The sequence below is a fragment of the Molossus molossus genome, unplaced genomic scaffold (genome assembly GCF_014108415.1).
Source record: "Molossus molossus isolate mMolMol1 unplaced genomic scaffold, mMolMol1.p scaffold_m16_p_5, whole genome shotgun sequence".
Lineage (NCBI taxonomy): Eukaryota > Metazoa > Chordata > Mammalia > Chiroptera > Molossidae > Molossus > Molossus molossus.
The window spans coordinates 48,553,024-48,569,442 of NW_023425388.1; the positions used below are offsets into that span (position 1 = coordinate 48,553,024).

At 37.6% G+C, this 16,419-nt stretch overlaps 1 protein-coding gene across 1 annotated transcript in view; it reads left to right on the forward strand.

The window, feature by feature from the left end:
* KLHL24 (kelch like family member 24) overlaps positions 1-16,419 on the forward strand; it is a 37,076-nt gene that overhangs the window by 17,500 nt on the left and 3,157 nt on the right. The window contains exons 4-7 of the mRNA XM_036243081.1: positions 7,420-7,604; positions 8,501-8,619; positions 12,334-12,522; positions 13,574-13,762. Of these exons, the coding sequence (XP_036098974.1) occupies positions 7,420-7,604; positions 8,501-8,619; positions 12,334-12,522; positions 13,574-13,762 (682 nt within the window). The remainder of the gene's footprint in view (positions 1-7,419; positions 7,605-8,500; positions 8,620-12,333; positions 12,523-13,573; positions 13,763-16,419) is intronic.

The following is a 16,419-nucleotide window of genomic DNA, read 5'->3' on the forward strand; positions in this document are numbered from 1 at the left end:
GATGAGCAAGTTGTACAGAAAAATATTCCACCTTCTGTATTGGTCTGGTTGCTTCCTTATAGTGTCAATTTGCTGTATTTAGTTCTGTTTCTAGAAACTGGAGGTTGGTTCTGCAAGCTTCAGCTTAATAGAGACCAGTTAAATATTTCTGACTAGACTGGCCAGTGTGGCTCAATGGTTGAGCATCAACCCATGCACTAAGAGGTCGCTGGTTCGATTCCTGGTCAGGGCACATGCCCAGGTTGTGGCCCTATCTCCAGTGTGGGGTATGCAGGAGATGGCCAATTGATGATCACCCTCATTGATGTTTCTTTGTCTTTCCCTCTCCCTTCCTCTCTCTCTAAAAATCAATAAAGAAAAAAAAGTTTTAATCAGTAAAAACATATGTAAATATATATATATATATATATATATATATATATTTCTGACTAGAGTTCATCCTAGGTGATGTATTATATTAAGGGACATAGGCGCCCTGGCTGATTTGGCTCAGGGGTTAGAGCGTCGGCCCGTGGACCAATGAGTCATGGGTTTAATTCTGGTCAAGGGCACATACCTCGGTTGCGGTTCATCCCTGGCCCTGGTCGGGTCATTCGGGAGGCAACCAGTTGATGTGTCTCTGTCACATCGATGTTTCTCTCTGTCTCTCCCTCCCTCTCACTCTATCTGATGATAAATAGAAAAATATCCTCAGGTGAAGAATAAAAGAAAAGAAAAAAAGAGACACAGGCTATCTGGTTGTCTTACCATTAGCAATGCAAAGATTAACTCCAGATTAGGGTGGTGACAGTTTCCGCCACTAAATAGGTTATACTCCACATCAGCCAATGTTTCTTTAGTGTTTATCCTGTGCTAAGTATCCTCCAGAGCTCAACACATACTGGATATTCTACCTGTATATGCCCATGTGTCTCTTAAATGACAGATAAAGCCCCAAAATGCACCCAAGAGCATGAAAGTTTTGATAATCTGCACTGTCAACTGTAAACCCTTGGGGGCGTGGAGAGAAAACAGTGGAGACCAATCAGAGAAGGAACAAAGCTTAGGAACAATGATTGTCTTTTTAAAATATATTATGCAACTTTCAATCTCTAATACATAACATTATTTTTAATAAACACCAAGTGCAAGCATCATGATGTGTTTAGAGTACTGGCTTCAGAAACAAACAGTCCTGGATTAGAATTTGGCTCTACACTAGTTAATTCCATGACCTTGAACAAGGCACTTTCACTTCACTATGTATCAGTTTTCTCACCTGTGAAATGAGCATAATACTACCTATCTTGTAAGATTGTTGTGAGTATTGGAGACATCATATGAAAAAAAAATGCTTAGTAAAAATTACTGCTGGTTTCATGAAGAAAATAATCAAAATTCATTTTAAATTTATGCTATACTTTTACAGAATAGGAAATGTGACTTAAAAGGCAGAAATGCTTGATATCAAATGGTTCATTTTAAGCATAAATTGTTCAGATCTGGGGAAAAAAATCAGTGCTCCATTGAGCAATAGATAGCTAAGATTTAATAAGCTATTACCTCTTATCTAATAATCAGTTACTATGCAATTAATATAGGAATATAACTGCCATAATAAGAACAAGTTTAAAGTTCCTACTAGAAACCAGTTGAGAAACTAAGGTAAAGTGTTGTTTTTCTTTCCTTTTTTTTTTTTTTTTTTACCTTTATTGATTTTAGAGAGAGAGGAAGTGAGAGGGAGAGAGAGAGAGAAACATCAGTGAGAGAGAACATCAATTGGCCTCCTCCTGCATGCCCCCCACTGGGGATTCAGCCCACAACCTGGGTATGTGTCCTGAGCAGGAATTGAACTGGCAACCTCTTGGTACATGGATCGATGCTCAACCACTGAGCCATACCTGCTGGACTGTTTTTCTTTTTTAAAAAAAAAGAAATAGTGTTTTGCCCTCGCCAGTTTGGCTCAGCAGTTAGAGCGTCGGCCCGTGGACCAGAGAGACCCGGGTTTGGTTCCCACTAAAGGCATGTACCTCCATTGCAGTTTGTCCCCAGCCTGGTTGGGGTCATGTGGGTGGCAGCTAGTCCGATGTGGCTCTCTCACATTGATGTTTCTCTCTCTCTTCCTTCCTTTCTCCCTCCCGCTCTTTCTGAAGATAAATGCAAAAATGTCTTCAGGTGAGGATTAAAAAAATATATAGTGTTTTAATTGAAACAGACTCATAGATACAGAGAATAGACTCATGGTTGCCAGAAGGGAGAGCAGCTGGGGAACTGGGTAAAAAAGGTGAAGAAGGGATTAAGTACAAATTGGTAGTTACAAAATAGCCCCCAGGATGTAAAACACAGCATAAGGAATATAGTCAATAATATTGTAGTAACTAATTATGGTGCCAGATGATTGCTGGAAATATCAGGGCAAACACTTTGTAAAGTATATGATTATCTAACCACTTACTGTACACCCGAAACTAATACAAAATAATATTGAATGTAAAAAAAAAAGAAAAGAAATAGTGTTTTAAGACTAATAAATACCTTCATTTTTTTATTTTATAGGTGATAAAACTGAGGCACAGTTAAGTGAACCAACTTGATCTTATCACAAAGTTACTTAGTGGCAGAGCCAAGGTCAAAAGTTTTGTTCTGAATTTTTCTAGTTCCTCTTAAAGATGTTATTCTTCTACAATGTAGGATACACAGAGTCCCATTTTTATACATGTTAATTCATTGTTTGTTTGTTTTTTTATCCTCACCCGAGGACATTTTTCCATTTTTTGTTCAGATAGAGCGGGAGGGAGAGAGAGGAAGAGAGAGAGAGAGAGAAACATCGATGTGAAGGGACACATCGAGTGGCTGCCACCTGCACGACCAACCAGGGCCGGGGACAAACTGCAATTGAGGTACGTGCACTTAGCGGGAACCAAACCCGGGTCTCTCTGGACTGCAGGCCGACGCTCCAACCGCTGAGCCAAACCGGACAGGGCAATTCATTGTTATTTTGAACTCAAACATTTTTACATAAAAGTATATATTGTGGCCCTGGCTGGTTTCTCAGTGGTTAGAGCTTTGGCCCTCGGACTAGGGAATTGCATGTTTGATTCTGGTCAAGGGCACATACCTGGTTGTGGTTCAGTTCCCAGCCCTCATTAGGGTCATGTAGGAGGCAGCCAGTTGATGTGTCTCTCTCACATCGATATTTCTCTCTCTCTTCTCTCTCCCTCCCCCTCCCACTCTAACTGAAGATAAATAGGAAAAAAGTATCCTCAGATGAGGATTTTTAAAAAAGTATATATTGTGCCCAGCCGGTGTGGCCCAGTGGTTGATTGTCAACCCAGGCATGAAGAGGTCACCAGTTTGATTCCCGGTCAGGGCACATGCCCAGGTTGTGGACCCAATCCCCAGTGGGGGGCATGTAGGAGATGGCCAATCGATGTTCTCTCTCATCGATGTTTTTATTTCTCTCTCTCTCCCTAAAAATCAATGAAGAAAAAAAATATATATATGTAATTCCCCATCTACCTGATCTTTGGTATATCAGCTGTCCCCAAAGAATACTTCTGTTACCAGATTTCTGAACTCTTCTTAGAAATACTCTTTGCATAATCTGACAATCAAAATAGATTCAGAGACATGGAAGTAGGGAACAGACTGACAAACCTCAGAGGGAAGGGGAATGAGGGGGTTGGGAAGAGATAAACAAAAGAACTTATATGCATATACGCATAACCAATGGACACAGACAGTAGTTTGGGGAAAGCAGAGGGGGGTGAGAGTGAGGAGGAAGGGATCGATCAGTGGAGGAAAAAGGGGGGATATCTAATACTTTCCGCAATAAAGATAAAAAAAAAACATAAAAATAAATTATAAAATGAATAAAAAACATGAATAGCAAATAAAAAATAAAAGAATATACAGTTGATAAAGATATGCACCCTCCTGTAAGTTGACCCAAGCTGTTCAAACCTATGATGTTCAAGGGTCAGCTGTATGTGGATCCTCAATTGGGGATCCACATGTGCAGAGGGCCAACTTAAGTTTTACACAGAATTTTTAGTCTTCAGAGGATTGGTGCCCCTAACCCTAGTGTTGGTCAAGGATCAACTATATATTTAAAATATATAAAGAACTCTTGAAAAAAAAAAAAGACATATTCTTTACATATAAAAGAGTGTGTGCGCACGTGTGTGTGTGTGTGCACCTGCATAGCCACATACCTCCCCACCTTTATTCAGATAGTGAGGTACTACAGTTTTGCACCTTGTTTTTATCACTTAAAAGAGTCTTGGATATTGTTCTAGATCACCACATAAAAGACTATTTTATTTCATTTACTTTTCCTTTTTGTTATAGATGTTTTCAAATCATTTTTTAAAGCTATATAGTACCCCATTTATTGATACCATAGTTTACTTGATTCATCTCTTAATGCTGGACATTTAGGTTGTTTTTGCCATTGCAAAGAATGCTCAGTAAATATTCTTGTGCATATGTCTGCCTACACTGATAATTTATAACTTGAATTACTAGAAGTAGAATTGCTCAGTCATAGGATATGTGCATTTATAATTTTGGTAGGTACTATATAAAATTGTCTTCCAAGCTTTACTTCAACCAAAAATATGAAAATTTCTGTTTCTCCACTCCTTTGCCAACATACCATATTATTAATTTTTTAAAATCTTTACTACTCTGGAAAGTGAAAAATCGTATCTCATACATTTTTTTCATTATTGATTTGAGAGAGAAAGAGAGGAAGGGAAAGAGAAAAACATCGATTTGTTGCTCCACCCGTTTATGCATTCATTGGTTGATATTTGTATGTGCCCTGACCAGGGATCAAACTTGAAACCTAGGTATGTTTCCTGACTGGAAATCAAACTGGCAACCTTTCCGTTCATAGGATGACACTCTAACCAACTGATCCACACCAGCAAGGGCAAAGCCAAATAACTTTAAAATTCTAAAACTATATATTGACCCTTATGAACAAAAAAAATAGCTTGGATGAGCTCTTAGTTTTTCCTGTCTCTATCTTTTTTTTTTTTTTTTAAATCCTCACCTGAGGACATTTTTCCATTTTTTGTACAGATAGAGTGGGAGGGAGAGAGAGGAAGAGAGAGAGAGAGAAACATCGATGCGAAAGGGACGGGGACAAACTGCAACCGAGGTACGCGCCCTTAGTGGGAACCGAACCTGGGTCTCTCTAGACCGCAGGCCAACGCTCTAACCACTGAGCGAAACCGGCCAGGGCTCCTGTCTCTATCTTAAATTTAAAGTACAAAATAAGAAAAGCCAGTGTTTTCCCTGGCTGGTTTGCTCGGCGGTTAGAGCGTCGGCCCACAGCCCAGAGAGACCCAGGTTTGGTGACCTCTGAGGGCACATACCTCATTTGCAGTTTGTCCCCGGCCTCGGTTGGGATCGTGTGGGTGGCAGCCACTCGATGTGTCTCTCTCACATTGATGTTTCTCTCTCCCTCTTGCTCTCTCTGAAGATGAATGCAAAAGTGTCCTCAGGTGAGGATAAAAAAAATAAAAAATAAACACCCATCCACACATCTTTTATAAAAAAAGCAGCAGCCAGTGTTTAACATAAATCTTGGGATTCTCTTAAAAGTTGTTTTTTCCACTCTAAAAATAGCCCATGCTCATTATCGTTTTGAAAATTTTTGTTGATAGAAAGTGGGAAGCCATACAATCCAGAGATAACTATCATTAGCATTTTGGTATATTCTTTACAGACTTTTTTAATATAGTTATCAGTTGTACCTTATGTACAGTTTTTTATCACGCTTTTAAAAAAACATTCTTTGTTATAAACTTTGTTAACTTTTTTTTTTTATCCTCACCTGAGGACATTTTTCTATTTTTTGTTCAGATAGAGTGGGAGGGAGAGAGAGGAAGAGAGAGAGAGACAGAAACATCGACGTGAAAGGGACACATCAAGTGGCTACCACCTGCAGGACCCAACTAGGGTCGGGACAAACTGCAACCAAGGTACATGCCCTTAGTGGGAACTGAACCCGGCTCTTTCTGGACCACAGGCCGACACTCGAACCGCTGAGCCAAACCGGCCAGGGCTGTTAACGTTTTTAATACAAACCAATATTTTTAGTTGGATTACCTAAACTGACTTAACTTTAAAAAAATTATTTATAAAGTAATTTCTGTACACATACAGTCATGTGTTTCTTAATAACAGGGATACATTCTGAGAAATTCTTCTTTAGGTGATTTCATAGTTGTGCAAAACAGAGTGCACTTACACAAACCTAGGTGGTATAGCCCACAGCACACCTAGGCTATATGTAGCCTATTGCCCCTAGGCTATAAGCCTCTACAGAATGTTACTGCACAAAACAACATGAGATGAAATCAAACATGAGAAAATGATGCAATCAAGAGACAATAAACAAAATGTATAAGTAGAAAGAGTGCGCTCTAAAACCATGATTTAAAGTATAGTATAGTAGCCCTGGCTGGTTTGGCTCAGCAGTTGGAGCATGGGCCTGCAGATCCAAGAATTGCAGGTTCGATTCTGGTCAAGGGCACATACCTCAGTTGCGGTTCGGTCCCCAGCCCTGGTCAGGGTCTTGCGAGAAGCAACCAATCGATGTCTCTCTCTCTCTCTTTCACTCTCCCTTCCACTCTATCTGAAGATAAATGGAAGAATATCCTTGGGTGAGGATTAAAAACGTATAGTATAGTAAATACATAAACATCATCATTTATTATCATTATCACATATTGTACCTAAGTCTACATGCTATACTTTTATACAACTGGCAGTGCAGTAGGTTTGCACCAGCATCACCACAAACACATTGCTCTACAACTTTATGATGGCTATGATGTAACTAGGTGATAGGAATTTTTCTGCTCCATTGTGGTGTCATGAAACCAACCTTCTATCTGCATTGTGTTGTTGACCAAACGATGCAATTATATGGTGCATAACTATATTCCTTTACAGGGTATTACATCATACTATGTTTAATAATACTATTGGATTATACTGTGTTATTGCTAGTTTTTTAGAACTAGCAATCTGATAGGAAAGCACCATTTTCCTACACTTAGAAACAGTGAATAATGTTATCTTGTGTAGTTATTTATGTATATCTGAATTGCTGCAAAACTTCATTTAAACGTACCAGTGTTCCCATTGAGTTCATCTTTGGACTGCTTTACAATTTTTAAGGCAAATTCAAAGAAAAAAAGACTCATGGGAATTTTCTGTGGAAAAAATAATAACACTAAATCCCTTATAAATGTTCTCAAAGTAATAATTGGTAGCCTGTATTACTTGGAACACACAGAGAGAATAAGCTTAACTGTTTATAATACTGTTCCACTTCATGATAATGGTATGTTTTTAGGGTCTTAAATGATTTTGAGTATATTTTAATATATTATTTATTCATTCCTATAATAATTATTTTAGGTCTACTGGCTTTTCTGAGGTGATAGTTGTTGTTGGTGGCTGTGAACGAGTTGGAGGATTTAATCTTCCGTACACTGAATGCTATGATCCTGTGACAGGAGAATGGAAGTCTTTGGCTAAGCTTCCAGAATTTACCAAATCAGAATATGCAGTCTGTGCTCTAAGGAATGACATTCTTGTTTCAGGTAAATAAAGAATTATTATAGGAGCTACTTTTAATTTGAATAGAGCTTGGCTGTTTTAAATGATAAGTGTCTCAAAAGAAAACAGTGAAATTAGATATGCCCACTTTAGGCAGATCAGTTTATACAACAAATAAAACCAAGAATGACTTTTTGCTTGTAATTACAGTATCTATGGTCTGAAGTCTGTTAATTGGTTAAGTAATTGTACCAGCTTTGCAGATTACCTTATTACTACACATTGAACAATATAATAACATATACTTGATTTGGGACATTGGTTTGCTTTTTAAAAAATGGATAATTTGCCCTGGCTGGTTTGGCTCAGAAGTTAGAGCATCGGCCTAAGGACCAGTGAGTCATGGGTTCGATTCTGGTCAAGGGCACATACCTCGGTTGTGGTTTGTCCCTAGCTACGGTTGGGTTGTGCGGGAGGCAACCAGTTGTTGTGTCTCTCTCACATCGATGTTTCTCTCCCACTCTCTCGCTCCCTTCCACTCTATCTGATGATAAATGGAAAAATGTCCTTGGGTGAGGATTAAAAAAAAAAAAAAATCAGATAATTTGTTTTTTAATCTTTTAAAAATAATTCTGTTGTTTGGGTGCTTCTGATGATTGACTCCTAAATTAACAATCTACATACATTTGTAAAATTTATAGTCTGCGTTTTATTGTTTGAGGCCTGTAATCATTTCTCAAGATAACAACTGGCAAAGTTTAAATTTGTTCTGTAGAACTATTTCCATTAAGCTTTAAGAGGGGTATTTCATTTACTGAACTGAATTCTCAAATTTCTTGGACTGGGTGAATAAATCCCATGTTTTTATTACCTATGTCTTGGGCATAGATCCCTTGGTGATAGATACATATATTATATGTGCATTGTTTTGCATTTAAAGGTGGAAGAATCAATGGCCGTGATGTCTGGATTTATAATTCACAGTTAAATATTTGGATCAGAGTTGCTTCTCTAAATAAAGGCAGATGGCGTCACAAAATGGCTGTCCTCCTTGGTAAAGTAAGAGAAACCACTTTTTATTACTATTGCTGGTGCATTCCCAACATAAATATCACAGCTGAATCCTTCATTTTACTCACCCTCTGGGTATTTTGGATTCAAATTGTATTTCCTTCCATTTCTAACCTCAATAGATAAACTGAAGATATAAACAATTTGACACTGTACTTTTGAATAGATATTTTGTTCTCCCAATTTGGAATTCGGGACAGTACAGCACATTTCTCTTTTCATGCACCATTGGAGTTTAAATGCCTAAGAAGCATTGGAAAATAAAGTCATTACAGCGAGTACAAAAACAGGCCAATGTTTAATCCAAGCAGTCTTTTCCCTTTTACTGACTTTGGCAGTGGGGCAGAGACATATTTTTCTAGAGAGTGGTTTTTTTTTAATCTTTTTTATTTATACAAGTAGGGACAAAACAAATTTAAAATAAATGTTAAGATAAACTTACCAATATGTTAAAGAAAACGTGTTATTGACTAGAGCTAATAAGTATTATAAAAAGTATGTAATTTGGTTCTGCATCATTTACTGTTCTTAGGAACTTGAGAATAACTTGTGGACTAGTGCTTTCCAAACTTTTAAAAATGAACTGCACCCTCTTTTTTTAAGTTAAATATAATATAAAAATCCATTCCATAAAACAGATAAAAATCCAACAGTTATAACCAAGAGCTAATTTGTACCCTTTAGTTTTTCCCTGCCTTCATCTCTATCAGCTCCTCCAAAGCCACCTCAAATTAATAAACAATCTAAGTAAAAGCAGCATACTTGCTTGCACAAGTATTTTTAATTTTGACTGGTCCCTTAGTACCCCTTTCTAAAAAGATTGCTAACTCTTAGGCCCTCCTACGGAGATATTTTAGAGCTACCAATGAGAAAACAGAACAGCTTTAATCTGAAACAGACACTGTGCCAGGAACCCTTCTCACTCCGTCTATGTTCAGTCCTCCTCTCCTCTCCCATCCCCACAGAAGCTTCTTGATACGTCTCTACTATAGAATACTAGAGCTTTTCAAAGCACAGTTGGAAAGCTACGGTTAATTCCTAAGAATTTTTTCAATTCCTAAGGATATTGATCTAGTGTGGTGCTGCTGTCAACAAGGTCAGTGAAATAATGAGGATGTTGAGATAGATACAATGGAAAGAAAATATTAATAGAATATTTTATAAAACCACTGGTTTGGCAGTACCTACTATATTATATATAGTTTTGGTAGCTATGTACAAGAATGACAAAATATTACTAAAAAAGAATGGCTAAAATAAGAGATTGGAAAGATATGAGGTCTGACTAAAAATATTATAATTATTTAGTCGACATATAAAGGTAATGAAAATGATTATGTCTCAAATATTATATATGGATTGATGAGCACAAATTTATTTCACAAATATCAGTATACTTGACTTGAAGGTACTTGAATCACTAAATCAAGAAATAAAAGGAATCCTTCCTACCTTATACAGCAAGTACTCAATCCATGGAAACCATTATCCTAAAAATTACAATATAGGCTGAATTCAATATAGGCTAAATAAGTAAATATAAAATTATTTAAATTTATAAATGCTCTCTAAAAGAATCCTAGAAAAGTTTGGAATATAGAATCTTAGTGCATGAAGGAATTTTAGAGAATGCTTATTGTAGCTTTTTGAATTCATAAAGAAACTGAATCCAAAGAGATCAAGTCAGCCCTGGCCAGTTTGGCTCAGCGGTTAGAGCGTCCACCTGCGGTCCAGAGAGACCCGGGTTCGGTTCCCGCTAAGGGCACGTACATCGGTTGCAGTTTGTCCCCGGCCCTGGTTGGTCGTGCGGGTGGCGGCCACTCGATGTGTCCCTTTCACATCGATGTTTTCCTCTCTCTCTTCCTCTCTCTTCCTCCCACTCTGCCAGTACAAAAAATGGAAAAATGTCCTTGGATGAGGATTAAAAAAAAAAAGAGAGAGAGAGATCAAGTCACTTGCCCAAGGTTACACAGTAAGTGGTAAAGGGGCCAAAAGCTCAGATTTTCTTAAGCTGGAGGCCTTTTATCTTAATGCTCACAGCATATATTTTTAATTTTTGCGTGTAGAGGCAATTAGGTAGCCCTGGCTGGGTAGCTTAGTTGTTTAGAAGAACGTCATACTGATACACCAAGGTTGCAGGTTCGATCCCCGGTCAGGGTACATACAAAGGTAACCGATGAATGCATAAATAAGTGGAACAACAAATTGATGTTTCTCTCTCTCCACTCCCTTCCTCTCTCTCTCTCAAATCAATTTAAAATTAAAGAAAAAAGAAAATTAGGACTGAGTCTCAGAGAGGATAGATAAATTACCCAAGGTCTTGCATTGCCTGGCTGCCTCTCCTGACTTTAAAGCCTGCCCTGATTGCTATATTGTACTACCGTTTCAATACCCCTTATAACTACATAACCTTGAGTAAGTTACTTAACCTCTTTGAGCTACATGGTGTTAGGAGAACAAACCCACCAAGAGACCTTTTTTATATTTATTTTTCAAAGTCTCCCCTCGCCCCCTCCCTCAACAGTCTCCCCCCACCCACCTTCCATGTTTCTCTGTAACTCCATTCTCCTCCTCCCCTCCAGCTCCCCTCAAGAGATCATTTTTAACATAATATGAGAAAAGCAAGTTAGAAATGGCATTGGCTGCTGTGGAAATTTGGAGGAACACAGAAAGATAGATTGTGGACAGACTTTGAATGATAATATATAACATTTGGCCTTGACCCTTAGGCATTCATTGTTAAACTTTTAAAAGGAATTGATGAGGTGTTTTAGTAAAATTAATCTATGGTTTAGAGACCAGGAGATTAATTGAGAGCTATGGAATGATAATGGACCCTGAGGGACAGTGGCAGTGGGAAACAAAAGGAAGGGACAGATGTCAGAGATACTGTAAAAGAAGACTCAGTAGTTCTTAATAGTTCATTAGATATTGAGGGAAGAGTTGATGATGACTCTCCTTTAAAAGAACTGTGGATGTTAAACAAGAGAGCTCTTTTAGTTAAAAGTGTTTTGTATGTCTCATGATGTTGAATAGACTATTCTGCATATAAGTCATTTAATAAATGGCTTGTTGATTAGATCACCTGTCATATGAAGACATTAATCTGCCTTATCTTTCTAATATTTGTGAAAATAAAACCCTTTGAATGTATAGAATGAAGTTCATTATGAGTCAGGTACTTTTCTAGGCACTTGTAGAGACTAAAATGAAGAACAAGATAGGCCCTGCCTCCAAAGATCTCAATCTAGTAATTCTTACCTGATATTTTAGTTTCGTAGCTTTATTACTTTACCATAATCTAATATTTTCATTACTCATGAGTGTGAGCATTTAAGCTAAATCATGTAATTCTCAGCTCAAGCAGTATCATCTCTAAGGAGGTGAATATTTGGTCTTGGGGGTGAAAAAAACTGTAGTTTCATGTATAAAACTGATATACACAAAGTACATAAACAGATATATAATTATCTGTGGTATTAAAATTTCATTGGAGGGGGCTGTTATGAAAAAAATGTCTAAAGACTCCTTAGCGGTGGTAAGAGGGTGATAATTTGTTTTAAGTTTCAGAAGCTAAGCTAAATATATTGCAATTGCAATTATCAAGTGCCCTTTAGAGGGAAGGGATCACTTAATTCTTTGGCCAGCTAGTTCAGAATTCAGGCTTTTGATAATTAAGATTTTCCCCCCCATGTATTTTAGGTATATGTTGTTGGAGGCTATGATGGGCAGAACAGACTTAGCAGCGTAGAATGTTACGATTCATTTTCAAATCGATGGACTGAAGTTGCCCCCCTTAAGGAAGCAGTGAGTTCTCCTGCTGTGACTAGCTGTGTAGGCAAGTTGTTTGTGATTGGTGGAGGACCTGATGATAATACTTGTTCTGATAAGGTAAGCCATGTTCTCTTATAGAAATTATCGATGATATGTACAAGAAAAGAAATACGGAACACTTATCAAGGAGTTAGCGAGGTCCGTTAGTGTGAGATGCCTTTTAAGACTTGGTACTTGATACTTTTGAGGGAAAATATTGAATTTCCAATTAGTAAAGTGAGATTTCTGATATATCACAATTAGCTGTAAAAAGCATGATTCAGTCTCTTTTAAATGAGACTGATCTCATTGTTGAGATCTTGTACTAAATAAATTATTTTAAACCTTTTACTGCTGTAGTCAACAGAATCGAAAAATTATTCACACAAAACACAGTTGGGAAATGAATTAACAAAGTAACTAATTATACTGCTTCCAACTGGGTCATTTTCTGCATACTTTAATAGTATTTTTGAGAACAAAGATGAGGAAAGGAAGCCTCTATAATGTAAATAGAGGATGGTTCAAAGTTGCTGCATTTCCTTGAACTCCTAGGACAAAAGAACCTATGCCATCCTGACATCTCAGGAAATATCAAGTCTATTCTGGAAACAAGTATCTATTGCCTGATTGGTTAAAACAGTTAACTGAATTTTGTCAGTTTTTTCCTTTCTAAATTAACTTTATACAATGTGGTTGAAAATTACATATTTGAAATTCATTAATTCAGAATTTGTGATTATTCAAAGTATACTGAATTGTGTTCTTTTGAAGAAAGGTGTCCTAAAAGTGTAGAGAAATTATGTTCAGATTAAAGCATAGTCATGCTTTATAACACAATTTTTTTAAAAATCTAAACTGTTCAGTTAATGAAAATAACTAAAGCAGTCTTGGTAATCATTCTTCTTGGAAGCAATCCCTGTTACTTTATTCTGCTTGACAATAAATTTACATTTCTTTTCAGAATTTCATAATTCAGACAGTTCACTATCAAAGCTAACCTCCATAAATTCTGTGAATTAATTGGATTTGACTTTTAATCATATTTCTGTATCTTGATAGACTTTTTATTAAGCAAATTTACATTTTTGTTTAGAATTTTTAATTAAATATTTCTATATATTATTAGGTTCAATCTTATGATCCAGAAACCAATTCTTGGCTACTTCGTGCAGCTATCCCAATTGCCAAGAGGTGTATCACAGCTGTATCCTTAAACAACCTGATCTATGTTGCTGGTGGACTGACCAAGGCAATATACTGTTACGATCCAGTTGAAGATTACTGGATGCATGTACAGAATACATTCAGCCGGCAGGTAATAACATAAAAATTTTAAAGAAAAATGAATCTAGGAGAGACTAAGTACGTGATAATTATGAATATACTAGAATTCCACTATTAAAATATTTCATGTATGCTTGAACTATTTCATATAAATCATATGGTATACCTGTTTTGAATTCCTCCCCAGGAATTGTTCTATTGAAATAACTTTTTATCATCCCATGGTGAAGTAGCTATTGGAATTGAGCTGGTTTGACCTCTTTCAGAATCCTGCTCTAGTCCTTATCACTCTCTCTTGCATATTTTAAAAGATAAGAAGTGCTCTCAATCTGTTTTTTTCTTTCCGTAGTTAGAAGCTAGTTTGTTTTTTATTTATTATAAAGAAAATGGCTGTGCTCAGGTTCTTCATCCACATACTCTGGTCTATATCTTCCTATTCCCCTCCACCGCTGCTTCCAAAGAAGGCCTTCCCTCAGTCTTTTGTTTCATAGTTCTACTCTTCTTTCTTCTACCACCAAAATGCATGATGGTTCTGATGCTAGAAATCTGATTCTACCTATATTGCTCTAGAGATCTTGTACTATCAAAGGCCATTACTAATGATCTCTCACTCTCATTCATATTCTCTTATTTTTTCTACCCAACCTTTAAGTATGGGTTTTCCTTGAGCCTCTTTCAACTGCCCTTTTCACAATTTATACTCAATCCTTGAACGAGCTCATCTGCCCAATACTGATGACTTCAAGTCTTTATCTCCATTAAAGCCTCTCTCCTGTGCTCTGGACTCAATTTTCTGGCTGCTTATTTGATATTTTCCATGAGTGTTCTTCCTCAACACAACCTAGTTCTATTTCCACACAACCTAGTGAATGGGAAAACTCTGTTTTGCCCTGGCTGGTTTGGCTCAGCCGTTAGAGCGTTGGCCTGTGGACCAGAGAGACCAGGTTTCTGGTCTCGCTAAGGGCACGTACCTCGGTTGCAGTTTGTCCCCGGCCCTGGCTGGGTCATGTAGGAAGCAGCCACTCGATCACATCAATGTTTCTCTCCCCTCCACACATACACTCTGAACAAAAAATGGAAAAATGTCCTCGGGTGAGGATTAAAAAAAAAAAACTGTTTCTCCCTTGTACTCAGAATACTTCTAACAACAGATATGTGACACCAGATATGTGAATTTTTCCCACCCTAGTTACTTCTTCACAGTCTGGTATCATCCTACAATTCAGTTCCTTTCTGACACTATCTACCCAGAGTAAGTGTTAGATTCCACAAGTTAAGGGCTCGGTTCCACTACACTGCCTCTGCGTCAAATGCCAATCACAAGTTCCAGGTTGTCCCCGCTATTTCTGACCTACAAGCTATAAATTGGTATTAGGTTTGATAATTTGCTTGAACAGCTCATAGAACTCAGGAAAATACTCATTTATGTTTTCCGGTTTTTTATGTATAAGGTATGTTATAAAGGGTACAAATGAACAGCTAGATGAAGAGGTATATGGAGTGGGGTCCAGAAGGGTCCCAAGCACAGGAGCTTCTGCCTTGTGCAGTTGAGGTGTGCCACCCTCCCAGCACACGGATGTGTTCAACAACCTGAACACTCTCTAAATCTCATACTTTGGGGATCATGTAGGCATAACCAATTATTAACTCAATTTCCAGCTCACTTCCCCCTCCAGAGAATGGGGCATGGACCTGAAAATTCCAAGCTTCTAATCATAGCTTTGTCTTTCTGATAACCAACCCCCATCCAGGAGCCCACCAAGAGGCACCTCGTTAGAATGAAAGACACTCCTATCACTCAGGAAATTCCAAGGAATTTAAAAGCTAGAAACTTAATTTCTTAGGTTTTTCCTCACTTTCTTTTATATTGAATCAATCTAGCCTATCAGTTCTGTGACTTCAGAGTTTCTCCTATTCTTTTCCATTCCTATTATTCTTGTTTTTATTCAAGGTCTTACAATTCTTATCTAAACTAAAACAGGAATAATTGCCCTAGCCGGTTTGACTCGTGGTTAAGCGCATTGGCCCTCAGACCAAAGGGTCTCGGGTTTGATTCTTAGCCAAGGGCACCTACCTGGATTACAGACTTGATCCCCTGCCCTGATCGGGGTTGTGTGGGAGGCAGCCAATTGATATGTCTCTCTCATATTGGTGTTTCTTTCTCTCCCCATCCTACTCTATCTAAGAATTAATGGGAAAATATCCTCAGGTGAGGATTAACAACAATAAAAAACAATAATGATCTAGTGTTCCTTTCTCTAATGTCTTTTTTCTCTAACCCATTTTGTCACCAGTTATTTTCCAGCAAATGTAATTATGTCTCTCCTGTGATTAGAAACCTACTGAATAAAATCCAGGGTTTTCCCACTTCCTTTTAGGCCTTCTGTTGGCTGACCTCTGCTTGCCTTTTCAGCTTCACCTTCTGTAACTATACCCCAATTGTATTAGAATCTGTTACTTGCATTCACCATATAGAACTTATGTGTTCCTGCCTTGGTTCATACTGTTCTCTTAGCCCCTCATGCCTTTACTGCCTTGTCTGCTTGTAATTTCACTCATCTTTCAGACCACTTCATAATGAAAACAGACTGAGGTTATCTCGTTCAGAACTGACCTGTTTTGTTTTGTTTTTTTTCTGATCTGTCACTCTGCATTTACACCTCTCATATGGCAGTCATATATTCCCTT